Raw genomic sequence first — 26966 nt, 5'->3', positions numbered from 1 at the left:
CTGCTGGTGCTGACGTTGAAGGCCAACAAGCGTACATACATAGTCCCTTTATAACAATCACGAACGCCAAATCGGTAGGGCATCAAAATGATCCCCTTTTCTGTGTGGCGTTATTTCAAATGTCTCCATGCAGATGAAATGAGTGCTAGTTGATCACCTGCGAAATCAAATCTCCGAAACATCGTTACATCTCTCTAGAAAAGCCGAAATCCCGGTTTAACGAATTACACCATTGCAACATTAGATAGGCCGCGGTAAAAAAACGTTTGGAACGTCTCAATAGTATTCCACTGACACTTTAACCGCACTTTCCTTGCATGAAACTGAATGAATGTGCTAACAGAGACAGACCATGTGGTGGTTGGTGTGAGAAATACTGTCTCGAAAACAGGGTTTACTCCGATGATCTATTTCACACTTTCCTTGTGACAATGACAGTGTTCCCGGATAATCCCGTCGAAACAAACCCGAAATTCCGACTGATTCGGTGGTGGACAAAATGACTGATAATAATCCCATACGCCACTCTAAGGCAGTCTGAGGCATCTCTTTTGGAGTAATTTATTAATGGAACATTGAGAGTGAGGCATTGTTGTTTTGCAACTTTTCTTTCCATATCTCTCCTGCAAAAAATTGGATTCAGAATATTTCCTGTTTTGGCCCCCAGACAAAAGCTCAATCCGCCATGGCAGCTCCCAAAGACATAACGATAGAAAACCTCAACGGAAAATGGACCCTTGTTAGTGCTTTTACCTATATTTCTATATCTTATTTTGCTATCCTAATACACAAGGTGGGCAAACAGGATAAATCCCTGTCTTCTCCGACAGATCCACTGCTAGCACTAGTATGTAAGGTCTTTCTTGACTCTGCAGTACACAAGGGTGGAACCCAATTGTGCTCTTTCCCTACAGTTCCATATTGGCCGTCAATATACATACTCTGCTTATGCTAGGTTATGTATATAGGTCCATCCGCTGACTGGCTTGTAGCAAGGCATCAATTGGGTTGTTCGGAAGGCAGTTGGGATGTCAAATGTTATTCTTGGCATCAAAGAATATGCCGAGGTCGATGAAAGCACTGGGGAACCCGTGATACGATTTGAAATATCCCAGAACACTACCAGCGGTCTGCCAGGTACCACTGAGTCGAGATGGGTTGATGGAAACGAGAGGAAACAGGAAGATCATATTTTTGGTAAAACCGCGGTGTCTATGAATTGGATTAACGAATCCAAGAATGTCAAAGGGAAAATATTCCCAGTCGTTGATAGTAAAACTATTCTCGTTTACGATGATAATATTCCCAAATTTCTCGCAGGTGAGGTCAATGACGACAACAGTCCATCTGACGGCTTTCTAGTTGAGAGACCACAAAAGGACGTTGGGAAGGAAGGAGATGGGCTCTGGCTTCAACTATTTATTCGTAACTTAGATGGAAAGTGGACAGCGGAGCAGGTATGTCTCAGTCTAGTCCTTGTTACTTCGTTGGGAATCTACTCTTTACTTTCATAGAAACTAACAGAAACAATGCAGACATGGGGCTTTGAGAACATCGCGGAGACAAGACGCTACGTCCGGCGTGTTGTAGTTTCCAATAGCAAAGGAGAGTATCGTGTAGCTCGACTTGTGTATGCCTTCGAGGGCTAAATCAAGAAGTCCTTCACAAACACTCGGTGGCTGGAGGAGATGAAAGATCCAACACGACTAACCTGCCGCTTCTGTCTACAATAAGAGGCTATTAATAGGATATATCACCGTGGGAATTTGGTCAGCAATCTATGAATGGTAGGGGGGCATGTGTGATAAATCGTCAGAGTTTCCCAATTAAAAGAGTATATCTTATTATCTTTTAGCGAGAGTTTCAACGCTTCCACAAATCTTGACAATAACGTGGTAATATGTGGTTGCACTACATATAGAATGCCCTACCTTGGGTAGTCTTTTCAGAGACAAAGTAAGGCCAGCGTCTGAAGCTGCAGAAAGTTGCAGCTGACGTGGCACAAGTGTGAATTTCATTTAAAATATATTACAGATAAGTCTACCTAGAATTTTGCTAATAATCTGTATAAAACAATTGGATGTAGCGAGACCAATGATATCTTGATTCATTTGAAGGCCTATTTGATTTTGGATATAACCTTCACGTTATGCGCGGTTTGTGATCAGAATTGAGCAATATTACACTTTAGCATATTTGCCGAAAAAAGGAGTTTATTGTACCATGAATGATGACGATAGCTCTAGCCAGAGTAAGGGAAATGTTCACGTGGCTGGAGACATTCTTTCCAACTGTGTATTGAAAATCGGAAAAACAGCTTCCAAATGCATTAATTTTAACATCTTACATCATATGTTGATCTTCTTACCTCAAAAATATTTTGTGAAATGGTATTTGCGGCAAGTGCAGAGGCAGCGTAGAGTGGGTAAGCATCGACCAGAAAGGTAATCACGCCACCGAAGACCAAGATCGTTCTGCAGGATCAAACGGTTAGCAAATCGGGTCCATTTCTAACCAAACAGTGATTATATCAATGGATAATGTCTTTTGTCGCTGGTAGTTAGATCCGGAACTCTTCTCTCTTAAATGAAATCCATAGCTTCAAGTGGAGTAGTGAGTTGGTTCAGCTTACCCCATACCGAAAATAGCTGTCCTAATAATAGGAACAATCCAGTGAAATGACGTGTTTATAGTCCATCTAAACAAGAACAAGCCCACTGGAACTACAATTCCAACGAGAGAATGTGGATTGGACGACGTCTATAGATTTCACTAACAGTCAGGCCAAACAATAAGAGCTAGCTAATATATGGGGTTGGCGGTTGATGGCACAACGAAGACCCTAGTAACATTAGCCCAATTCCAATTCTCACGACGAAGAGCGGGAGTCCCCAGAGTTGCAACTATTTGAGAGTAATTATACTCTACCTTGATTTGAGACTATGCGGAGAAGTATATAGATGATGTGCATGTACTAGCGCCAAAACTTAGGATTTCTAGATAGGAGTAGCCCTATTATACTGAAATCAAGAAGTGCTTTCGAAAAGTAAGTCACACTTCATTGCGGTTGAGACACCCTGTGATAGGCAATCGTACAGTAGCTAGGTTTGTGTTGCCGAGCTTTAGATATCACTGATACAAATGGAGCACTTGCACGCAGAGCGAACTGGCATTGATAATTGACATGATTACTCAGTTCCTCAATATAGCTATGCTATACTCCTTAAATTCATTAAATTACCACCTCCTTAATTCCATCCCACTTGCTACAGATCCTCCCCTTGGAGTTCTGCCGCTCCGAGATGGGCTTCATTATCTGTGCTGTAATCCATATCGTTGAATTCACGATCTCAATCTGTTGTATTTCTCAAATTTGACTGAAGTAGTTTTGGAACCAACCTTGCGGATTGGAGCGGCTTCAATCCTTTGCAATAATCGACGGTAAAATTGCGACCATTCGCAGGGAGAGGATCGGTGTTGAATCCGTACTGATATCTGTCGTTGTACAGTACAGCCCCTATAAATATTATTGAATTGGTAATGTGAAGATAGCTAGACCAGTTAGCGCAACTCCGAAATCCCGACATGATGAAAGTCGGTAAGCTGTGTTGGAGAGTTTAACTTAGCCCAATTTAAGATAACGAGACCAATTAGTACTGAAACTCCGACAATCCGCACAGGCTGAAAGTTGACAGGCGGCTTTCGCATTCCGAAGAGTGGTAATAGATGTACGAGTGAATTTTGGGAAGCTCCGATTGGACGTCGAGTCGACTTCGACTAGGCGAAGATTTGGCCAATTAACCGTGCCGCTGCTCACCTGCGGGTTCCCGTGTGGCACGGCTAAGGTTTCTCGACCGGGGTCCGCGAATGCTAAAACTCTTTGACGCCTCCGGGTTCTTTCCGGGCTCCATTTGATTGGGGTGTGGGTATGTAAAGAAAGATGCTCCTCGCCGGAACTTTAATTATCGAAAATGAATCATGAGAGACATCCCCTTCTTCCACTTCCCGCTGCAGAGTTATGAAAAGACAGTCACTATGACCAAGTTTTAATCCCTCATTGGGTTTTCGTTCTTGACACCTGCGGCATCGTGCTTCAACAGTAATGGCATCAAAACCGATCTCTGTCGTTATCATTGGCAGCTCCCATGCAGGATTGTGAAGCAAGCCGCAACCTGCTTCGGAAACAAGCAGGATATCCGTTACGTTGATCAATCCATCAGACCAATGCTATTTCAAACTCGCAGCTCTACGGTTCTTAGACAAGACAGAAAGCTTACCTTGTAGAAGATATCTGTTCCCCATCCCCTAGACGTTTTGACCAACACCCCAAGGATTCTTTCAATTTCGTGTAGGGATTAGTTACGGGGATTGACGTCTCGAATCAAAGGTGTCACCGTTGCTAAATCAGTGAAGTCAAACGCGGCCTTGAATATTGTATTATCGTACAACTACCTCACCATCGCCTCCGGAAGTATAAATCCCGCGACAACCAGAAAATCCGGAATCAAAATTCCGTTCAAAGCGGATACTTTCGAAGATACACTGACAGCAATCCAGATCGCCTAAAAATAGCTCTAGGGTGCCACACATGTGGTCATTGACGGTAGCGGCCCTCTAGGAGGCGAGCTAGCCAGATAGCTTGCTGAAGCGATTTGCTCGAGGAAGGCATAACCCTAGGTACTAGAGCAGACACATTACAGGGGTAACTCCGCGCAGGGTGAAGTCTACAGGGTCACGTTTACGGAGCAAGAATATTGAGCTTCTGAAATCTGCAACTGTTAACAAAGCTTCCCAAGGACCATCTATAAGAAAATAGGTGATTGCCCTCTCTCTACTACTCAAGAAATAAAAGCTAACGTATATGTCTCCAGCACCGGGGCGGTGCCAAATGATCAGTTTATTCCAGAAAGCTTCTTTAATCGGCAAGGCTGGGTTCACGTCGACTCTCACTTCCGACTCGCGAACTGGTTCTAGAGTACTGTAACACGAATATTTACGCAATTAGAAACATCGCCTCCCATCCCTATCAATTATTTTCAATATTATTAGTGCAGGTATTTACCGTTGTATCAAATACCATTTCCTGCATCACGGAGGAGGACGTTTTTTTCTATATTTAGCTGAGGCCGAGAGAAGGATGATGATAGTGCCCGTGGGAAAATCAATCGGCATAAGACAAATCGGTAGATGGATTGTGCCGGGCCTCCTGGTTTGGTACTTTGAAAGGAAAGATTTCTTGGTTTATAAGGTGCATAAGCTCATCGTTGAGCAGATAAATCAATCAATTTCGATCCTTTCTCCAATTTTCTAAATACAAGTCTTCCGTTCTTGATTTCCTTTTGATTATTAAACTTTTAACCCCTGCTCGCTTCCCTGAGACCTTATTCTTCATGCTAACAGGCACTATTATACTTTAATATATGTACAAGACGATTCAAAATAAGAACTGGCTTAGTTTAATTGCTACTAATACAACAAAACACAAATATTTTATGCTGAACGGAGTTACGGCGAGAGATCCTCCGCGGATGATTTGCACTTCGAAGTTGTTCCGATGTCTACTCAGTAGAACACCTGACCTAATCGTTATAACCTTAAAAGAGAAGAAATGAAATGAAGAGAAAAGAAACGACCGTCCAGAAACATTCCACGTACACTAAGTCGATAATAATGATTCAGAGCCTTCTCCAAGTGAATTCTGCGGTCGTGGCCGCGAGCTTGCTACTTTTGATAATTTTCCATTATGTTCGAGTATACTTTCGTCAGGGACTCAGGAACCTTCCTGGGCCTTTATTTGCTCGATTTTCCTATTTTTATCGACTTTTCATGGTATACAAAGGTGACGGCCCCGCACAATATCGTAAAATCCACGACGAATTCGGACCCATAGTGAGAGTCGGGCCGAATGAAGTTTCTATCGCGGACCCTGCAATGATTCCTGTTATCTATGGGATAGGTAGCAAGTTTACCAAAGTAAGTCGTGCCTGATACTCGTTATGGTACCCTCTACTCCCTTTCAAAAACATGACGTTTATATTTTAATAGACTCCATTCTACGCCACTATGGCCCCAATTTACGAGGGCCAGGTACTAGACAGCATGTTTACAGCTCGCGATACTACCTATCACAAACATCTTAAGAACTCCGTATCCCAGATCTTCTCCATGACAAATATGAAAAACTTCGAAGTTTATGCCGATGAATGCACTCAGATATTTATCAGTGAAATGCTACATCTAGAGGGCAAGCCAGTGGACTTTTCAAACTGGCTACAATGGTACGCATTCGACGTGATCGGTAGTATCACCTTCCAAAGACGGTTTCGCTTTCTAGAGGAGAGGCGCGATGTTGATAACATGATCGGCAAAATTGATATGGGGCTCCAATATGTCAAAATCTTGGGACAGCTTCCATATTTGATTCCGATGCTGCAATGGGCACTTTTAAATAAGTATATTCAACGCATAAATATATTCCCAGACACATTGGACAGATTCACGAAGGTGGGACTATTGATAATCTTCGCAACATAGCCACCCAGCTTAACTCACATCGGTTGCTCTATAGATCACTGAAGAAGAGATTGAGAGGTATGACAATAGTACTGCAGCTAAAGACACTAAGCGCACTGATTTTCTCGCGCAGCTGAGAGAAAAGGAGAAAAAGTCGGGAAGAATCTCTCAAACGGATATGGTAAACCATCTATCTAACAATCTGTAGGTCTTGCCTTACCAAATATTCATGACTTGTATCAATATTTCCCCAAATTTGCAACTACTGACTATTACCTCTCATGTCAGACTGGCGGGAAGTGATACAACTGCAATATCGCTACGTGCTATATTTTATTACATAGTTCAGGATCCCCATGTCTATACTAAACTTCAAAATGAAATAGACGAAGCCGACAGAAACAACATGCTCTCTGAATATATCACATATGAAGAGTGCCTGAGAATGCCGTACCTGTGAGTTTTCAAGAAAGTGATGTGATTGTATCTGACAAAGCTGTCGGGGAATATAGACAAGCAGTAATGAAAGAAGCAATGAGATTACACCCCGGGGTCGGTTTTCCACTAGAAAGATTCGTACCTCCAGAAGGTGCTGAAATCTGTGGACGAAGACTACCTGGCGGTACAAATGTCAGCATTTCAGCTCCTGTAATACACCACAACAAAGAAGTCTACGGTGAAGATGCCAATTTATTCCGCCCAGAAAGATGGTTAGAAGCACCTTTCGAGGAGTTGAAAGCGATGAATCGATATTTTTTTGCAGTAAGCCAATTATATTGTCTCTTGAAAACATAGTTATTGACTAGCATTACCTCACAATCAGTTTGGATACGGTGCACGAACTTGCATTGGTAAAAACATCTCCATCATGGAGATGGGAAAATTTGTTCCGCAAATATTTCGGCATTTCAATGTTTCGTGGGCTTCGCCTGCGCCTGAGTGGATAACACATGCTGCTTGGTTTTGGAAACAGTCGGGTCTGATAGTACGTCTTGAAAGACGAAAATTCGGCAAAGGACCTTGATGTGATATGATGCTAGGAAGCATTATGGCTCATAGCGTTGACAATGTTTGAATTCCATTCTTAAAGTGAGCCTGTGTTTCACCGCTCGTGGGAAACACCAGCATAACAACCGTATGTATCGCTATGCAGTCAAATATTGGCACTTCGCTACTCTGCAAAGTTCAATCTTTCTTATGCATTTAACGGCTTGGACTGAAAATATTTAAGAATACAAATCCAAATTTCAATAGCTGGATATCTACACAAACAACCACCGCCCACATGTAACCAGACGTATATTTCAGGTATCATCATGTAGAACACCCACTCCCAACGGCCTCAAAAAGATATAAATAATATTAAATGTCACAAATTAGCGGTTAGAGGAAAGTATAGTAGGCTTATCAATTGGATATACACCTATTCATTGTTTGGTGTCGCCTGTTTCTTCTATTTAACATGGGAACTTAATGTTTACGCACCTCAGCATGTTGTATCATCCAGGCACTAACCTTTTACAGTACATAACCAACAGAGTACACATTAAAACTTTGACTCAAGGTTCCCACTTGCAGAGACGATGCGGACCATGGACCTGACTCACCTACAAGCCCTGGAGGTGATGGACCCAACACAACTAGCCCCGTAGCGAACACCAGTATTTGCAGCAGTTGACATCAAGATGGACTGACAGAAAGCGAAGAACAAAACCTCGGCCTCTAGGCGCCGCCTGGAATAGTGGTCTATCTAGATGCACCCGGGGAGCAGAAGAAACTAATCGCTTGTATCCGCTAAGATAGGAATTGTTAAGCTTTTAGGATTGATAGGCGTAAGGGGAATAAATAGATATATGGGACTAGCTCTCTTACTTATCATATAAAATAAAATAAAATATTAACTAAAATTACTTAAAGAGTAGTAACAAATAAATATATATTTTCTGGTTTTTAGAAGCTGATATTTATATCAAATCTTGAATTATAAAAATAAAAGTATATTATAATATAAAAAGACAAAATTTTTTGTAGCATCAAAACTATTGAACAATATAAGGTTTAGAAAAGCAATCACATATGATCCTTGAATTCCCGCCTCCGCTACCTTAATAATCCCAGGAGCCACTCCTAGGATGTTGAATACAGCGCTCACATTGCTACTTTTCAACATTCCAATCAAAAGTTCAACTGAAGCGCGAGGTAAGCCGAGCGGCAGCACAGCAAATACAACCCTCTCCGCCTGCTGTTTGCTGAGACTTTGGTCGAAAACAGCATTGTAGATATCTAGGCCTACAGCACCACCGAAACTGCGGACCGAAACGAGGAATCGGATCGCATGTGAGATCAGGTGTGCAGGTGTTGATAGCTACGTGACGACGACCAGCCCGTTGAGTGCTATACCGGATCCGAATCCTAGAAAAACACCGTAACCCCACACATTATTGGCCCAGGTCGGCCCATTGCCTGCCATTAGAGAATTATAAATTACCAAGCTGAGCATTGACAATCAGTCGTAAAAGGAACCGTGCTTGCGTTCTTTTAGGGGTCTCAGGTCTCGTTATATGTAGAAAACGGTTCTTTCTAACTCCGGGAGGTCTGGATTAGAATTTATCAGCTCGTATCTCTAGATCTGTATCTGGTGATATATATCTGGTGTCGGCGCTCAAAGCTTGTCGAATATTAGTACAAAGTTGAATGTATACAACTAAAGCCTTGGCAGTGGGGCAAAGAAATAATCATTATATGTTTGTCGGTCAAACTGATTTCAAGGGTGATTGTCTCGTTTTGTTGGGTTGATTGTTGGACACGTTCAGTTTTTCAGCAGGTTTTCTAAGATATGTGACTCGCAAATGGGTAGGGTCATAAGAGGATGTTTGCATTCCCAACACAAGAGGATAAAGACTGAATCAAATTCTTCATCATGCTTTAGTCAAGAGGACTGGTCTGAAATATTCAATATCCTCAGCCCTCATCCAGGCCATGCTTCCTGGACTTATCTATGTTACAAGACGCTACTTACATGAGAAGTGTACATACGCACGCTGTGCGTATAATATAAGTGCGGATGATAGGACACTACGTAGGGCTGCTTGAGGAGCAGCAGTGATCAAATATGAGTTGTTATTAAGAAAAAATGTAAAAATACTATAGATTTAAAATTTAAATATCTTATGGATGGAGAATTATTAGAGAGAAAGTTTAGATATTGGTGTAGGGCTAGGTTGAGGTATTTTCGATTAATATTGTTATTCTGGTTAAGTCTAAGCTGTCAGCCTTATAAGTAGTTATATGCTATTTATTTTATGCGCCTTGGCACTGGTATTTTGCAGAAACGGGTTACCATGGGTTGCCCATGAAACGGGTTTTGGGATGGGTCGCAGGTCAGGGGTCTATGGATTCGGATTTTGGGTGATACTATCTATCTAATTACCCATTCTCGGGTTATGACGATATCTACATATTCCGAAACGATAACACCGGTTACCGCTTTAATCCCATAATCCGCGCTTTGCTCTAGATACCCATCTCAGTGAGCATTAAGCACGCTGAGTGTGACTGACCATACGAGGCCTTCTCAAGCCGCACACGCCATACTCAGACCTCACAAGATGATCTGTGAACAGATCAGTTACTAATTTGTAGAAGTGGACTCCAGCCAATCACCGACGCTCTCGCTTGATGCGGCGATCCATAAAATCCGAGATTCGTACGCAGTACGGAGTTTAATAAAAATACCAAAGGCCGCACAAAGTCCGTTTGACATCATAGTGTCCTGATAATAACTAAAATGACAGAGCCAGCTGAATTACCTCCATCGTTAATATAATCCATTAGATTCCAACTGTTCGGAAGCGTCTTATTGGAGTTCAATACACCTATACACCTATTCACGGAAATCCATTACAGTATCAATATCAGAAAGGGGGAGACTTCAACGTCACGTTCTATGTCAATTCTGAGGATTCTAATATGTGGAGGTGGCTGTGCTGGGCCTGCGCTCGCCTTCTGGCTTGCCCGTGCTGGCCATCAGGTTGTGTTGGTCGAACGATTCCCGGCCCTGAGAGCGTCCGGTGCGCAGGTAGACCTCCGTGCGCAAGGAATTGAGGTTATAAAACGCATGGGACTTTTAAATGCCGTTAACAGTAAGCTCGTGGACGAAGCTGGAGTGTCTTTTGTCAATTCCCAAGGCGAGGTTAAGGCAACTATCATGGCCAACACCTCTGGCAAAGGCACCCAGTCCCTAACGTCGGAATTTGAGATTATGCGTGGGGACTTTGTCCGGATACTCTATAATGCGACAAAAGACAATGTGAAGTATGTATTTGGAAAGACTGTTGAACTCTTTGAAGAAAACGAAAAAGAGATTGTGGTGCACTTCTCCGATAAGACGTCGGATACCTTCGATCTACTAGTCGGAGCGGATGGGCAAGGGTCACGTATCCGCAAAGTTATCTTACCAGCTAGATCTCCAGAGCCTTATCAAAGACTAGGGATATATATGGCCTACTTTTTTATTCCGCGCACTGAGAGCGATAATAACATTCGCAGAACATATCACGCCCCCGGCGGCAGAATGATCATGCGAAGGACTCACAATCAAACAGAAACACAAGTCTATTTCATTCTCAAGGACGATTCCTTGGATGCTTCACTCATACCCGGGAAGGATATTGAGCAACAGAAGAAGTTCTGGGCGAAACGATTCCACAACGCCGGATGGCAGACCGATCGATTTCTTGAGGCTATGAAGACTACTCAAAGCTTCTATTGCCAGGAAGCACTACAAGTGCGCTCGGAGACGTGGCATAAAGGCCGGGTGGTTCTTCTTGGGGATGCCGCATACTGCCCATCTCCGTTTAGTGGCATGGGTACGACAGGGAGTCTGGTCGGAGCTTACGTCCTAGCTGGTGAAATTAACCGAAGTTCCGATGACTTACCAGGCGCGTTTAAAAAGTATGATAAAACAGTACGACCTTTTATTGAAGAAATTCAAAAGATTAACCCTTTTTTGCTGCGACTGGGCATTCCCGATACTGCATGGGGAATTGCTATTCTACATTTCGTTGCAGGATTGCTCTGTTATCTTCGCATACCATATCTGATAGCAAGATTCTCAGAGACAGAAAAAGGGGGTTGGAAACTACCAGATTATGATGAGCCAAAGCAGGTTTAGATAGAGCGAGGGCAAGGATGACCACGATAACCAGTGTATTTGCTCGGCTGCAACAATTTTCACGGGAGTCCAGTTCATTCAGTAGTTTACATATACGTATTTTCTGAGGTTTTTACCATATAAAGAAAGAAATTTTTATAAAGTGAATTCTAGATACTACTAAGTCTTCAGCTGTGTGAGAAACTACGGGAATGGAATTCATACTACTTCTTACCTCTGTTCACGCTGTATTATTCATTCTGACGGGCCATAAGTCTAGTCCTGTCTTAATGAAAAGGGGACAGATGATGGCATCGTGGACACTGTTCCATGAAATAAAGAGAATAAGTAAAGCACCTCCCTGGATTATTTGTTCAAGGTCATTCTGGGTCGACTGGTTGCTAGCTGACATGAACAAGAGGAGAGTTTAAGGGACTAGAATTTAATTTAATTATATCAGATGTGCAATGAATTATTTTTGTCTGTACTATAGTTTAGAAGATGGCTTATTCTTATGCAATCAACTTGTGTGGACTCTTCGTCGTTGATTGAATGGATATACTGACTAGTGTAAGCGATTAAATGCACCTAGTATAGACTATGTAGTAAGGTAGAATAAATAAGATAATAAGATTTGAACTTTATCTCCTTGATAGCTAGAGCTTTGGTTGGTGTTTTAGCTTCTAAATATGAAATATCCTTCCTATTACATATAGCTCTCTTATATCTTCAGAAGCGTATAATTGAATACTAAGCTATCTTTTAAAATACTTTTATATTATGACTTCTTAGACCGAATAGAGAAATGAAAATTAGAGATTTTCAACAATACAATGTAATCGGTATGCCACCCGCCCATGTAAGTGACCGGTCATTGTAAACGACCCGTCCACTTCTGCCTAAAAACGCGTTCTATTTTGATTTGAAATCTTAATTTCTGTGAGGCCTAGCAGCAGCGAGGCTGCAGGCTCACAGAGGCTTATAAGCGTGCCAACCCTGGAATTGGGCAATGGCCCAATTACCTCAGTATTATTTTTTGGCATTTAGAGGTTGGCAGTGCCAAGGAGCCTTACAATTTCTAACCTAATATAATAATTATATCAAAAAATTAAGGATTAGTATGATTGGGGAATTGGGGTCTTATGTCTGAGAATGCTGCACTTACTACACTAAAATTGGCAATGTATATATATTTAAGAGACTAGAAGCTCAGGCTTAATTAAGTAGTAGTAGTAGTATTTTCAATACTTTAATGGATTGATGTAAGGACCGAAACAACTATAATCAATCCTATCATCAGACTGCTCAACATAATCAGATTAAATAAATGGGTCAGAAGCTTAAACACAATTAATACGAAGTATGACTAAAATATAACTTAACATGATGTTTGTCAGATCACCAAATGTTTCAGCCCCCATCAACATAGCATGGTGTTTGAGGTAAGTATCACTATATCATGCTGGCACATGGCTATAATGTTTATCATTATTATGCTATTTAGGTCTTTGATTCCTTTATAATCCCATGCAAGAGAAATTTAAGTCTTAAAAACAGTTCAGTTCAATGAGTTTTCTCTATAAGCTGTTCAATGAGCGTAGCTTCCGACCACTATGCAGAATTCCCAAAACTCTTCATTGACCATTTTCCTGGTGGTCCAACGATCCCACAATAATCATTTCAACTGTCAGGTTTGAGATCACACATACATAAAGGTGAATAATGGAAGATGAGACACGTTCAACTCCGCACAGGAAGTCCGAAACCTGCACGCTTAATAGAATTATCTCTTGACCTTGTTTGCTGCGATATTTGGTAACAGATTTGTGGGATCGGGCCAGTGTCTAGGTTGCTTAATAAATCAATAAAATTGGATTTATTAATTTATTAAAAGCCAAGGTTTTTAAATACCGTTCAACGGCGCGCGCTAGATTGCACTAGCCTGCTAACACTTACAAACCTGTATTAAAATACCCCACTGGACTAGCAGTGGGGATGATTCTGATATAATATTGGTTGAATTAAAACATTGATTGGGGGGCTACTGAAATACTTCCCTTCCACCTAAGCAGTGGATACCTCACCCAACAGATACACCAAAGCATTATGTTGGTGGATGCCTAGTCGGTGAAGCGAAGGCGAATCAGAATTACGAAGACCCGACTCAGAGGCCAACAAGATGGCGCGGGGTAATTTTCGTTCCCTCAATCATGTGTTTCCGGCCTACTATGTTTTGTTGTCCCAGTACCGCACTAGCGGGGTCTGAATTTGAAGACTCAGCTTTCTCCACACATATTTAAAAGGCGTTGATCTTCCCCTTGGGTTAAAAGTAGCCTTTTACGAGTTTTACGTCTAGCTTAGCAACGTCTGTATATGCTGACGACCCGCAATGGCACCTAACCTGATTTTTGGAGCCGGTGGCATCGGCACAACTGCAGACTCCTTTACCTATACATGGGATACCCCAGCGAAGGTGTCTGAGCTTCTCCATGTGCTTCAAATGCTTGGCATTCACGAACTTGACTCTGGAGCCTCATATCCACCCGGAAATCCGTGGAATAGTGAAACACTTCTTGGTGCGAGTCAGGCAGCGAAAAAAGGATTTATCATTGACTCGAAAATTTTGCTTCCCAAGCAAGGCCCATCACTGAATGCTGAGAATATGGCCGCTAGCATTGATCGTACATGCGAACTACTGAGTGTAGATAAAGTTAGAACTTTATACGCACATATGCCGGATCCATCTGTCTCTTTACGAGAACAGGCGGCAAACTTTCATCAGCAGTTCTTGGAAGACAAATTTGAGCGAGTCCGTTATTCGTATTCTATGCGATCTCTATGCTAATCATATCTTAGCTTGGCCTGTCAAACTATTCAGCTGAACAAATGGGTGAATACTTCGAAATATGTGAACAATACAACTATGTGAAACCTTCAGTCTATCAAGGCTGTTATAATGCCTTGTATAGAGGAGTAGAAAAGAATTTGTTGCAAATCCTTCGACAACATCATTGTGCATTTTACGCTTATAGGTATGTCATGGTAAATTTCGAATTTATGTTGACACATTCCGTTTATGCCACTTCGAAAGTTTGGTCACTAAAAGGTACTTAGCCCACTTGCCGGTGGCTTCTTGACAGGCAAAGTAACATTTGCGTCAGTCAGTCCGGATCCCAATAACCTTAAACGCACACGATGGAAAGGTGCAAGCGTCATGCCGCAATATCAAACGGCTTTTGATAAGCCACCTATGCATAACGCCATTCGACGTTTGGAAGTGATCTGCCAAGAGGCAAACCCGAAGCTGACTCTGCAGGAAGCGGCGCTACGTTGGCTCGTGTACCATTCATCATTGCAAGATTGTGATGGAGTTATTATAGGTGCTAAGCAAATTGAGCAGCTGAAGTCTAATGTGGCGGATATTCGAAGGGGTCCGTTGGAAAACAAAGAGGCAAAAGCTATCAGCGATTTATGGGCCGCTATCGACGAGGTAGAGGATAGCCTATTTTGACTATTGCTTCGGTTAAAAGCTGATTGCGCTTCTCGCTGTCAAGAAGAGGCCTGTAATATACATACATTGAGGCATGACTGGAGATGGTTCCCATCCTTAGTAGCTATATCAAAGATAACTAAATTCTGGATTCAGACATTAGGCCAAGTTAAACTTGTCTCTTCAGCTATCAAGTAATCACAAATATATATTATTACCATCGGTAACGGTTTCATGAGTGTGAAGTATATATCACTCTCTTGTCTTAGCGAAAGCACAAATATGGGTTAAATTCAGCTCCGGGTCTTTAACTTACTCGGGCACAGATTGTCGATAGAAATATCCCAAGGTTTTGCTATTTTTTGCTTCGAGAGATACTGACTGTCAAGGTTGATTGTTTGTGAATATTGCTTTAACTTAATACGGAGGGGAGCGAATTATCCGGTAAGGAGTGTTAGGGTTTGGCAGGACAACTCCGGCAAGAGATATATGTCTACAGGAGATCCTCAATCTCCCCATATTGATCATGGTTTTTGATAGAAAATATTCTATCAAATATAAATCAATTAATTTAGAAATTTAGATTTATAAATCGAAACTTCTTTCTATTTAATTTTAATTCTTTACTCTAAATATATATAGTTATGAATAGTTAATTGAATAAATAAATTAATTAACTTGTATTTATCTAGTATAGGACTAATGTTTGTTAACAAAATTAGATCAACAGACTAGTCAGTTGATTATGCATTGACGATAGACTATATATTCAGAAAAAAGAAAGAAACTTAGATAATTTAATATAGAAGAACCCCATCTATATTATATTTAAGGTCAAAATGGTTATTTAATATAATTTATGAATTTCACCCCAAAAACAAGGATTACTATTCATACTAATCCAATGCGAAAAAGTCAAGGTTGTTCCTGGCGACTAACGTGTGCAAGCCAGTCTCTATCAGGTTCATTTTGTGCAGTGTCTTCGGCAGAGAGACCAATTTCATTTCGACGCACAGCATTAGCTCAACTGCAGTAATACGATTTTAGCACCACTGGGGACGAGAAAAAACTGGGAAGATCCTTCACGAACATGTCCGGCCGCTCGAGTGACGAAAATTGTCCGCCCCGCTCATACTCCTTCCAGTAGTGGATGTTGGCGGCCTGATCGGCCCAGTCCCGGGGGCACTTGCGCATCAGTTGTATTAGAATTGAAATACCTTTGCGCAATCTAGGAGTAAGGAAACTGAACTTACATGAAGCTGCTCCTTTGCGTACATGCTTGCTCCAGTCGGGACAGATACGTCCACTTCAAATGTCTTGTCCGCTTCTTGCATGCCGCGACCAAAGGCTTCACGATAGAATCATAGACCAGGTGTCGCACCCTGAATCCAGTGCATCATAACCAGTGTAATGATATCTGTATCACTAAAGGCCTCATACACATCGCCCCAGTCATGGAATTTTTCGACAAACCACGCCAGCAAGCCAACAGTAGAATCGCCAAGTGCGAACCCCAGCGTTTGAGGCCGCGTCTTCTGCTGTTCTAAATAGCCACTCTGGTCAGTCTCAAAGTTCCGGCGCACCTGCAAGGCCTTATTCTCGAACTCCGAGTATGTGAAGGCGGATAAGCACCAGCGCAAATAGGCACGGGAAGCCGACCAGAGCGATAGCGGAGGCACAGGAAACATGTTCAGATGCTGCGCTCGCACTACTTTAGGATACTGAATAGCGATGGAGCGGTGATAAAGGAGCCAAAATCGCCACCCTGTGTAACAAAACTTGGATAACCTAGGACATCAGTCATCAGTATCTTGTAAGCACGCCAACCCCTGACTTCGTCGGAGCAGGAGAAAAGCCGAAACCTGGGATCGAGGGAGCGATGCAATGGAAGGCTGGATCAGCCGCATCTTTTGGCTCAGTAAGCGGGTGAACAATTCGGACAGCTTCTACAAAAGAACCCGGCCAACCATGCGAAAATAAGAGGGGAATCGCATTTGAGCGGGTGGATTGGCTGTGAGTATAGTGTAGCACAAGAGGACCCTAGCCAGGAACATCAACTTTCACCAAGAAGTGGCTGAAGGCAGCATTCAGGTGGCGCTGACGCTTCTAGATCAGAAAACTGTTCTTCCCTGAGTTGGCAGTCGCCAACTCACCTCTTCCTCTCCCCAAATTGTACTTGTCCCTCCAGAATTCAGCCAACTGCTTCACGCATGAAACCTTAGCACCCTGGGCCCAGTTGCCCTCCCCAAAGTCAGTCTGCTCGTCTGGATAACGAGCCAGGGCCAACTTTTGCTTGGTCAGCTCCAGCAACTCCCCATCCACGCTTATGGTGTAGGGCATGGGAACGTTGAACTTCAAGTCGGCCATCGGGATAGGAAGTTTCAAGCCCATATTTCAGTGTGTGCGGCTTCAAGAGGATCAAGGACTAACTAGGCGAGCCAACTCGGGATTGAGAAATTTCGAAATAGTAATTAAGAGGATTTATCGATTTGAAAGTACGAGGAAGAAGACGATAGAATAGAGAGATCGATATCGTGTCTAGGTATCTCGGATAGATGCCCAGAGCGGGAGACTCGCAGTTGCATACAGCACCAAAAGTACAAGACGGCCTTTTCATTTTTATGCAGCCGCTCCAGAGACCAGTAAATGCGTCGTCATCTTCAACACTCGCCTGAGCACAGCTCCTGGGTGCTGAAGGCAAGTGATCAGCAGCGAGACGCCTTGTCGAACCGATTGGACGTGACCTATTGATTGCACCTCAGGGCAATTCGAAGCATACTGTAAATGGCAATTGGAAGCACGCCGCAATTGCAGCTAACAGGAGGTGCAATTACAAGCGCTATGCCGGTTTTGGACAAGAGTGGGCCTCACCGGTAACGTCCTTGGCTCGGTCCTTGGCCCGATCATTTGGTTACGTTAGACCGCGCTAAATATATTAAAAAAGGAATAAAGTCTTTTAAAAACTAAAAATCTATATATCTAAAGATTTTTAAAGAAATTAAATTTTTTTTATTAATACTCTTTTATAATTAAGTATAACAAGTGGCATGACGCAAAATAATTGATGATGTGAAAATAAAAATTTCAATGTAAAAACCTCTATTGTCCCTAACTTGATTTAGTCTGCTGCAGTGCGGAAGCTCGATCGGTGCTTTCACCGAAGGTTCAGTTTCCACATAAATCGGTTATTCCACCGAATTTGTAGAAGCCAAACGAGTCTCCAGTGCTCAAGAGATCTTACATTGTCCAACATGAGTAGTAGTAACAAGCGCTCAAGGCTTAGTGGAGATGGAGTTGCATCCAATCGCTCCCAGACCAGCGCGAATGCCGCCGTAAAGCCACGGCTAACTCGGGCTTGTAAGGAACCTCCCCGACAACACATTCTTGGATGATCAGGCTAATCTAGTTAAGGTGCCGAGTGCAAGAAGCACAAGATCAAATGCTTTGTGCAGCCCGGTCAGACAGCATGCAACAAATGTTTGAAGAGCGGTGTTCATTGCGTCCCTCACAACTTTGCCCAAAAGTATATAGACGAAGATGCTGTGTAGGCATTCAAAATCCCTCTCATATCAAGCATTTCTCATGGTCACAGGTGGAAAGCGCAAGCATCAGCGACGATTGAACGCCTCCAAGATGCTGTCCAACATCTCTTGCACCACAATAATTTGCCGGGGCTTACTGAGGGTACAATATCTGCGCTGCACCCACTGTCAGAACGGGACCACGAAGTATCCAAGCAGACACTGTCGCCGTTTAGCACAGTTCACCCGGAATCTGTCGGCGGCAACTTCACCCCTGAAGGCCCATCAGTTGGTCTCCGCGGGCATCAAGATGATTCAGACCTTATCCCCTTCCCGATGAACAATCTTTACAATCTCACCGACCCAAACAATTCTCAGCTGATCCGCGTTGATCCCGCCGACGTCAACGGGCCCGACTTCATTAGCCAAGGTGTCCTTCCAGTCGCCGAGGCAGAATTACTTTTTGATCACTACCGAAACTACATCAATCTCCTGCTGTGGGATGGAATGCTCTGCTCGCACAAGTCCCTACACGAGGCGAGGGAGTCGTCGTCCTTGCTAGTAGCAGTGGTACTCACCGTTGCTGCTCTGCATATTCCTAATCGAGAGCAGTCTCTACATACCACATATGGCGCATTCGTGAGACTGATGAGAGGGTCATGTTTGTTACGCTGCCAGAACCTGGATGTGATCCGTGCTCTGTGTATCGGGGCTTTCTACCTTACAAGCCTGAGCTGGGCGCTCAGCAGCCGAGCTGTACGAGTGGCAACAGAGATGAACCTTCACAAATCATCTCTGCAATTTGCTCGGGGCTCTCTCGAGTCCTACGAGCGCGTGCGACTCTGGTACGTCCTCTACGTTTGTGATCATCAGTTTGCGTTGGCGTACGGGCGTCCGCCCTTGATGCATGAAGACGCAGCTATCCGCAATGCTGAAAAGTTTCTAGCCAGTGGTTTGTCTTCAAAGGGTGACAACAGCCTTGTCGCCCAGGTTAAGCTGTTCCGGATTCTGGCGAGCGGGTACTTCATGCATGGCTGTGACCCCGACCTCGAGCTTAGTACACTAGATTTTGAGCAACTGAAAGAGTTCGACATATCCGTGGATCAATGGCGTCTCGAGCACCGGTTCAAGGAAGTCGGGTCTGCAAGAGACAGTTTGATTCCACCCACAGCAAATACTCTCTACTACCACCTCGCCCGCTTTCAACTCAACTCGGTAGCTCTCAGAGGCATTTCAGCAAGGGAAACTTCTCGGGATGCCACCCCTAGTCTCAACATGAATTGGGATAGACAAGAGGCGTCCAACATTGCCATCATGACCGCCATGAATACGGCGAAGCTTATTGTCGACGATGGTAATCTTCAAAAAGCGTTTATCAGATTACCCATCTTCATACACGCCATGGTTGCAGTCTGTGCATCATTCCTCCTCAAAATGGCTGTCGTATTCGGCGAGCCTGATTCTGGCAATGTTGGCACGCTCCATCTTCCCAAGGATCTCACTCAGTATGGCTTGAACTTTCATACAAAGACAGCACTGTCAAATGTGGAGCACCTGGTACGAGTGCTAGGCCAGCTAGCAGACAACGCAAGCCAGCGGCACGTCGCGAGACAAGTTGTCACAGGGTTGGTGGAACTGCTACAACGGTTCTCAACCAGCCGGGATACAAACAGCTACCTATACTTATTGCCGCGAAGCAAGGACCTGTTATCTGTGCCAGTGAAAGGGTCAAAGCGAGAATGGACTGCAGGGATCGAAAAAGGGGCGTCAGATCAGAGGCACAGTTGTGGCATCGATTGCACGTACCTTGATGTGCCAGACAGCGAGGGCAATGACACGGTACAATCTGACAACGCTGGCCAGCAAGATCCATTTGATCTTACAGGCGACTTAGACTGGCGCTTTGACGATGGCTTCCTTTTTGGAATTGAAGGCATTGATACTGAAATGACATTTCTGTAAACCTGATTAATATGGTGCGTTGAAGGAATGTTCCTTTCAAAGATGTACTATATGTTGGGGATAAGAATTACAGTGGATGCAAGAGAATTTGCCTACTTCCGGGTACAATTCACGACTCTTGGTACAAAATATCCCATAATGTGTCCATGTATGATGTTACTATTTATTACTATATCATATGTAAAGCTGAATACTATTTATAAGTGTATTCAAGGGTCTCCGCTGGCGTGGAAATACATTAGTCGAGTTATTAGCTGTTGCTGGGCTTTGAATCCTTCCCTCAAAGCACTATCTTCATAAATAATGAAGCATTTTATATTTGTTTGAAGCAGTATTATACACGTTGCAAAAGCAGCGCCATGTCACGTAAAACTTTTTTGGATTACTTGGTTGGCAAATACTTTTGCATCACTGTTTTATATGTACTCCTATTAATAACGACATCTTTCATATTTACATCCAGACTAGTGAGTATGGCAGCCTATTGGACCATTAATTGCGCAAGATACAGCCCCTGAGCTGCAACGTGGAGAGATCAGAGGGCGAAGCATGGATCTGGGCCCTGCCGGTGCATCGAGGACATGTGCAGGCTGCGCAAAGTGAGATGATTAGTCAGAGGGTTGATTGGAGAGCACAGGCGTTAGAGTTTTCGCTCGCTTGGTTGATTTTATTTATTTGGTTCATTTGCATTCGTTTATAAATTTTCATTGGTTCACCTTCTCCTGTGGCTGCGCCACGTTGTACATAGCTCTTGCGGGCTAGGGCACATCCCTGCATAGCGGCCTTATTAGTCAGCCCACTGCAACAGGTAAATGAATACTACTCTACTATTATCTTGGAACATGGCTGTTTTCTCAACATGCGATTACATTTGGTACCTAATTCCTCCCATCAAACCCCCAGACCATCGAGTGCCTAAGTCCTAGACCTTCGTGTTTACCTCCTGTGCTTCCCTGCGGGCTCTCAGTTCGCCAGCCATGGCCGTGGCATGATCAGTCCTCTGAACAGGGTGTTTCCTGAACAAGCATGCAAATACCGCCGTGCAGATACAGAGCACACCAAGCCAGCTGGTAGTAGTCACAAAGCCTGGAATGTAACGAGGTGCATCCTTATCCGGCCATAACCAGGATGAGTAGATGGATGAAGCATTGCCAATTGCATTAATGAGAGCAATAGCAATAGCTCGCTTTGCCGCAGGCTGGGGAATGACATCTGACACCCACGTCTTCACCAATGGAGAGCAGCCGTATATTGTGCCGAAGGCGAAGATGGTGAGTACGTACTGGGCCATCCTGTCTTGGACCGTAGTCACGGCAATGAATAAGACGCAGCCGAGGCCAGACAGGCCGGCGATAAACTGCCACTTGCGCTGGTACCTGTCTGCCAACCAGCAGCATGCAACTACGTAGACCAGGGCGGCCATGTAAGCAGGAATGGTATGGTCTACTCATCAAGTTCAGTAATTGCAATCCGACTTAATAGTGATGGTAGATCTTACATTGACCAGACGGCCCAGTCCATCCGAAGCTTTTTACGAGTGTAGGAATAAAGTACTGCATCGTCTGGGCTCCAGTCACGAGGACGAAGAGCAGGCATTGAGCCCACACTCTCCAGTCGCTGCACGTCATCTTGAACGCGACCCAGTGAGGAATATTCTCAGCTCCGTTACCTTGGGTTAGGTCGATACCGTCAGCTGCCAACCTGTTACAGGCAAGTATGCTCTCCTCTTCGGTCAAGAACCGCTTGCTGTTTGAGGGGTAGTCGGGCATGAGAAAGTAAATGGCGATGGCTGCGCTGACTGACCCAATCCCCTCAAGAATCTATAACGGTTAATAGGCTGCGATAATGGGTAGGAGAGAGTTGAACTGACAAAGAGCCATCTCCAGCCCGGTAGACCAGATACTCCATCCATATGACTAGTGATTATACCCGCAAGGAGGCCAGAAATTGCTCCAGCAATTGGTACTGAGGTGTATAGCACAGCATATCGCGTTGCTAATTCATATCGCCGATACCATGATGAAAGGAAGAAAGCACATCCTGGCGCGAAACCGGCCTATGGAGGTGATCAGAAAGGTTCCCTGACGGATTTTGTTTTTCACACACCTCGGCAATACCAAGTAGGAATCGCATGCCGGTAAGTTGCGCCCAGTTCTGCGTCGCTCCCATAAGTGCGGCTAATGTCCCCCATATGAGACCCAATCCAGGAAGAAACACGCTGGGCCTGACACGAGTCAAAATCATGTTGGCTGGGACCTCAAAAATGAGGTAGGACACGAAGAACATGATCACAATGATGGAGTATTGAGAAGAAGAGAGACCAAAGTCATCCTCTAAACCGCCAGTTTTGGCATTGCTCGAAATACCATTTAGTAAGAGAGCGGTGCGATACTCATATGATCCTTCACATACCTAATGTTGGCTCGGTCAAGATAGCCAAGGAGATAGAGCACCCAAGTGCACGGAAGGATGCGCCAGTCAAGCTTGCGCACAAGTCTCCTCTCCTCTGGCTTGCCATCCACCCACTGAGCTGCAATTTGCCTGGCCTCAGCGATGTCGGCATCTGCCGCATCTTTAACATGAAACTCGGCGCCGTTCTCACTAGACTTGACAGAGGCGACGGCGGAGACTCGCTCCATATGCTGGGTGAGTTTGGCTTCTTTTTCCCCAGAGTGGGACATAATGACAGGCAACTTCAGAGGGTTGAAGAATGAAGTGATGGAATAGAATAATTTCATGAGTCATAATGGTGCGTCGAGGGCACCCTTATATAACTAATCGCAAATTGCTGCACCGCAGTCTCAGTTCTCAGGAATGCATCGACTTGATGCCAAGCACGGAGTACTTCCCCCACAGTTAAATGGAGCGCGTACGTGGAGATCGGCGAAGGTGCCGTGCCCCACTGCAGGCACTTTTATCGACGTTAAGAGATGCAGGTTAGCCGATTGCTTGACCCAGAACATCGGCAAAACCGCCGTGTACTGCACTTTTCCCGCGATATCAACAGATCAATCACTCTGTATCATTTCTCTACTTATAACATCTATCTTTCTCTTCCATATACATACTCCTCCATTCAAGGCCGCCTCCTCCTCTTCTCCTTCAAATCATCATATTCGTTCTTCTTAGATAAAAAATAAACCATTTCGCGATGGCTGGGGCAATCGAACCACCTCAACCCCAACTACCCCGACGTCCACGCATTGCGGTTACATTGGGTGATCCGTCCGGTATTGGTCCTGAGCTGATTGCCAAGCTCCTTAGTAACCCAGCGAATTGCCAGAGGGCCGACATTGTTCTTCTAGCTGATGAGACTGAGTTTCAATCCGCTAGAGCTGATGCAGGAGGTGTGGATGTCGCTATTTCTCCCGGCGCTGCTGGGCCTAATAGAATTCAAGTGCTTGACGACAACAGCGCCGGGCGATATTTATCTACGCAAGGAGAGGTTTCCAAGGCCAGCGGGGCACGCAGCATCCATCAATTAAAGAGAGCATTGAAACTGGTACAAGCCGATGAGGTTGACGCCATCGTCTTCGCCCCATTAAATAAGAGCTCTCTGAAACTCGCGGGCATGACAGAGGAAGACGAACTGCGATGGTTCGCCAACCAATTGGACTTCAAGAGCATCACTAGCGAGATCAATATTGCGGGACCGCTGTGGACCGCTAGAGTCACGAGCCACATTGGGATAGAGGAGGTTGCGCAACGCATTACCAAGGTATCAACACTGAGAGCTATCGAGCTGTTGCACCGGCTGAGGTATGTCTCTGGGCCAACGATTCCCCTCCAATACACAACTGACATCAATTAGGTGGGAGTCGGGGATTGAGTCTCCTCGCCTAGGCGTCTGCGCACTTAACCCTCACAGCGGTGAGAACGGCGCGTTCGGGCGGCAAGAGATAGATCACATTCGTCCCGCGGTTGAAGCAGCTCGGGAAAGCGGTATCAATGTCCAGGGTCCATTCCCATGCGACACCATCTTCATCAAGCGACAGCATTTTGATGGCATTGTCACTATGTACCATGATCAGGGGCAGATTGCAATGAAACTACTATCATTTGACGGTGGAGTTACTGTGCAAGGTGGCCTTCCTATTCCTGTTGCCACGCCTGCTCATGGTACAGCCTTTGATATCGCCGGCAAGAATCTAGCGGCTGTCACTAGCACTCAGAATGCCTTCGACATTGCTGTGACAATGGTGGAGAGGAGGATCCTGAAGGAATCACGCCTGGTTTCTGATGTTATGCCTGTCAAAACTGGACCCTTTCCAAAAACCACACTAGTGGAAATCATCAGCACCTCATGTTGCTGAGACCAGGGAGAGTCGGACGAATAGAATCTGGTAGATAAATAGATAATATTAGGCTAAGAATTTCATATATTCCTTTAGAAGTGTCCAGGTTTACTGCTTTTCTAGTAATGCTCGCTGTCATTTTCAGAGTTGTATCCACTAAGATTCACGTTATATTAGTAGAACGAGAAAATTTCCATAAGGCAAATGCATGGTTATGGATAACTGTGAATACAAATGATATGTCTATGTTATTAATGTCAAAAATTGTTAACAACTCGCCTCAAGATCAGAAATCTTAGAGGATATTCTGAAAACACAAGATAAAAGAGTACCATAAGGTCAATATCAAGAGCTATCTATCAGTATAGATAGTAGTAGTAAGAAGCCTATTAAGTACTAAATAATAGTACACTATTTAATATAAAATTAATCTGTCATTTGGTTCGGTTATGGTCCTGAGTTTCTAGACCAAATGTAACAGGGATAGACCCAGGGAGTATGTTCAAGCCTAATCCGGCAGGACCGGGGGGCTCAGGGATATCCCGGGGGTCAATTGTGATATATCACAATTGATACCATAAGACCCCGGGCATGATGCCAGTACCCCTCACCTCGCTATATATGCCTTTATCTAGTTAGATTAGATATCAATGACCTGAGGTAGGGACTCAGACATATAGGCTTGATTTCGCACCTGGAGGGAGGAAACCAAGCAATATCTTTTGTATAATCTTTGACATAACTTGCAATATAAGTCTACTCGGCTGCGAATAGCCTTCGGCTCGAAGCCTTCCCTAACTATATAACCTAAACCGATAACTTCCTCTCTAGTAGCCTTGCTCTTTAGCATCAATATCAACCGGTGAAGCTTCAACTCACCCACATCTAGTCTGTCCAGACACCCCCGGACACGGTCCTGCCAGACCATGTTACACAAAACCCAAAAGTGGGTCAATTCGGTCTGAACTAGGCTGTCATTTGGTTCGGTTCTGGTCCTGAGTTTCTGAACCAAACCCAAAAGTGGGTCGGTTCGGTTTGGTCTCTAATATTGGAACCAAAACCAAAAACCGAATGGTTCTGGCTCTTTAAACTGAAACCGAACCACGCTAAAGAAGAATTACTAATTATGGTTAGATCGGTCTGAGTCTGGTCTAGTTTTCATTCAGATAATCGAACTGTATCAAAGAATTTTTAATTATAGTTAGATTTTATCCTTAAAAATATATTAAAATCTCTTTAAATTTTAGTGAATTAGATAGATAAATAATATAAAAATTATAATTAATTATTTAAATTATAATTTTCTATCTGATTGTTGAAATATACTAAAAAAATAAATAGATAATGGTGAATACTATAGAATAGGTATAGAAATGTATATATATATTTTCTTCTATATAATATAATCCAAAAAATATAAATAAAAAGTAGAAAAGGTATTATCACCATCTGGATAATTCTTAGATTATAATCTAAATATTAAGAATTTATTATAATATTTATAAAAATATCCAAAACAAAGTCCTAATGTAACAGGGATAGACCCAGGGAGCATGTTCAAGCCTAATCCAGCAGGACCAGGGGGCTCAGAGATACCCCAGGGACAATTGTGATATATCATAATTGATACCATAAAACCCCAGGCATAATGCTAGTATCCCTTATCTCACTATATATACCTTTATCTAATTAGATTAGATATCAATTACCTAAAATAAAAACTCAGATATATAGGCTTAATTTTTTATCTAAAAAGAAGAAACTAAATAATATCTTTTATATAATCTTTAATATAATTTTTAATATAAACTTATTTAGTTTTAAATAGCTTTTAGCTTAAAGTCTTCTCTAACTATATAATCTAAACCAATAACTTCCTCCCTAATAGCATTACTCTATAACATCAATATCAATCAATAAAGCTTCAACTCATCTATATTAATGTGAGGCCTGGCAGCAGCGAGAGCGCTGCAGGCTCACAGAGGCTTATAAGCGTGCCAACCCTGGAATTGGGCAATGGCCCAATTACCTCA

General features: G+C 43.5%; 8 protein-coding genes across 8 annotated transcripts; 6 read left to right on the top strand and 2 right to left on the bottom strand.

Annotated features, from left to right (window-relative positions):
* Window positions 1-531: 531 nt before the first annotated feature.
* Window positions 532-1649, top strand: BGW36DRAFT_349845 (uncharacterized protein; the record flags this gene model as incomplete). The annotated part of the gene is made up of 4 exons (XM_046213300.1): window positions 532-739; window positions 806-847; window positions 993-1457; window positions 1536-1649. The coding sequence occupies exons 1-4, from the start codon at window positions 686-688 to the stop codon at window positions 1647-1649; spliced, it is 675 nt and encodes a 224-aa protein (XP_046066638.1). The 5' UTR covers window positions 532-685.
* A 4021-nt stretch (window positions 1650-5670) lies between these two features.
* On the top strand, window positions 5671-7537 carry BGW36DRAFT_306533 (cytochrome P450; the record flags this gene model as incomplete). Its single annotated transcript, XM_046212160.1, has 6 exons — window positions 5671-5973; window positions 6046-6504; window positions 6584-6717; window positions 6802-6969; window positions 7026-7275; window positions 7337-7537. 6 exons carry the CDS (start codon window positions 5671-5673, stop codon window positions 7535-7537), a joined length of 1515 nt encoding a protein of 504 aa, XP_046066637.1.
* Window positions 7538-10459: 2922 nt separating this feature from the next.
* BGW36DRAFT_306503 (uncharacterized protein) lies at window positions 10460-11686 on the top strand (the record flags this gene model as incomplete). Its single annotated transcript, XM_046212155.1, has 1 exon — window positions 10460-11686. One exon carries the CDS (start codon window positions 10460-10462, stop codon window positions 11684-11686), a length of 1227 nt encoding a protein of 408 aa, XP_046066636.1.
* A 2227-nt stretch (window positions 11687-13913) lies between these two features.
* On the top strand, window positions 13914-15379 carry BGW36DRAFT_388783 (NADP-dependent oxidoreductase domain-containing protein). The gene is made up of 3 exons (XM_046217264.1): window positions 13914-14474; window positions 14522-14697; window positions 14780-15379. The coding sequence occupies exons 1-3, from the start codon at window positions 14055-14057 to the stop codon at window positions 15174-15176; spliced, it is 993 nt and encodes a 330-aa protein (XP_046066635.1). The 5' UTR covers window positions 13914-14054; the 3' UTR covers window positions 15177-15379.
* Window positions 15380-16178: 799 nt separating this feature from the next.
* BGW36DRAFT_364018 (putative hydrolases or acyltransferase) lies at window positions 16179-17546 on the bottom strand (the record flags this gene model as incomplete). The annotated part of the gene is made up of 5 exons (XM_046214516.1): window positions 16179-16340; window positions 16409-16503; window positions 16537-16943; window positions 16990-17101; window positions 17309-17546. The coding sequence occupies 5 exons, from the start codon at window positions 17544-17546 to the stop codon at window positions 16179-16181; spliced, it is 1014 nt and encodes a 337-aa protein (XP_046066634.1).
* Window positions 17547-18347: 801 nt separating this feature from the next.
* Window positions 18348-21018, top strand: BGW36DRAFT_411309 (uncharacterized protein). The gene is made up of 3 exons (XM_046219168.1): window positions 18348-18512; window positions 18567-18699; window positions 18748-21018. Exons 1-3 carry the CDS (start codon window positions 18407-18409, stop codon window positions 20636-20638), a joined length of 2130 nt encoding a protein of 709 aa, XP_046066633.1. The 5' UTR covers window positions 18348-18406; the 3' UTR covers window positions 20639-21018.
* A 542-nt stretch (window positions 21019-21560) lies between these two features.
* BGW36DRAFT_306681 (nicotinamide mononucleotide permease) lies at window positions 21561-23277 on the bottom strand (the record flags this gene model as incomplete). The annotated part of the gene is made up of 5 exons (XM_046212170.1): window positions 21561-22081; window positions 22137-22458; window positions 22509-22694; window positions 22745-22994; window positions 23051-23277. The coding sequence occupies 5 exons, from the start codon at window positions 23275-23277 to the stop codon at window positions 21561-21563; spliced, it is 1506 nt and encodes a 501-aa protein (XP_046066632.1).
* Window positions 23278-23789: 512 nt separating this feature from the next.
* On the top strand, window positions 23790-24951 carry BGW36DRAFT_364015 (4-hydroxythreonine-4-phosphate dehydrogenase; the record flags this gene model as incomplete). Its single annotated transcript, XM_046214515.1, has 2 exons — window positions 23790-24397; window positions 24450-24951. 2 exons carry the CDS (start codon window positions 23790-23792, stop codon window positions 24949-24951), a joined length of 1110 nt encoding a protein of 369 aa, XP_046066631.1.
* Between the last annotated feature and the right edge of the window lie 2015 nt (window positions 24952-26966).

The sequence above is a fragment of the Talaromyces proteolyticus genome, assembly GCF_021365285.1.
Source record: "Talaromyces proteolyticus strain PMI_201 chromosome Unknown BGW36scaffold_13, whole genome shotgun sequence".
NCBI lineage: Eukaryota > Fungi > Ascomycota > Eurotiomycetes > Eurotiales > Trichocomaceae > Talaromyces > Talaromyces proteolyticus.
Note: the sequence above shows the minus strand (reverse complement) of the source record. Positions and strands in the feature narration are given on the sequence as shown.

Excerpts from the sequence above, each read along its gene's own strand:
- BGW36DRAFT_388783 (XM_046217264.1), top strand. The coding sequence starts at position 14,055 with ATGGCACCTAACCTGATTTTTGGAGCCGGTGGCATCGGCACAACTGCA. Across the intron at positions 14,475-14,521 it reads TGGAAGACAAATTTGAGCGA|CTTGGCCTGTCAAACTATTC; the intron begins GTCCGTTATTCG and ends ATCATATCTTAG. Across the intron at positions 14,698-14,779 it reads TGTGCATTTTACGCTTATAG|CCCACTTGCCGGTGGCTTCT; the intron begins GTATGTCATGGT and ends AAAGGTACTTAG.
- BGW36DRAFT_411309 (XM_046219168.1), top strand. The coding sequence starts at position 18,407 with ATGAGTAGTAGTAACAAGCGCTCAAGGCTTAGTGGAGATGGAGTTGCA. Across the intron at positions 18,513-18,566 it reads GCCACGGCTAACTCGGGCTT|GTGCCGAGTGCAAGAAGCAC; the intron begins GTAAGGAACCTC and ends AATCTAGTTAAG. Across the intron at positions 18,700-18,747 it reads TATATAGACGAAGATGCTGT|GTGGAAAGCGCAAGCATCAG; the intron begins GTAGGCATTCAA and ends TCATGGTCACAG.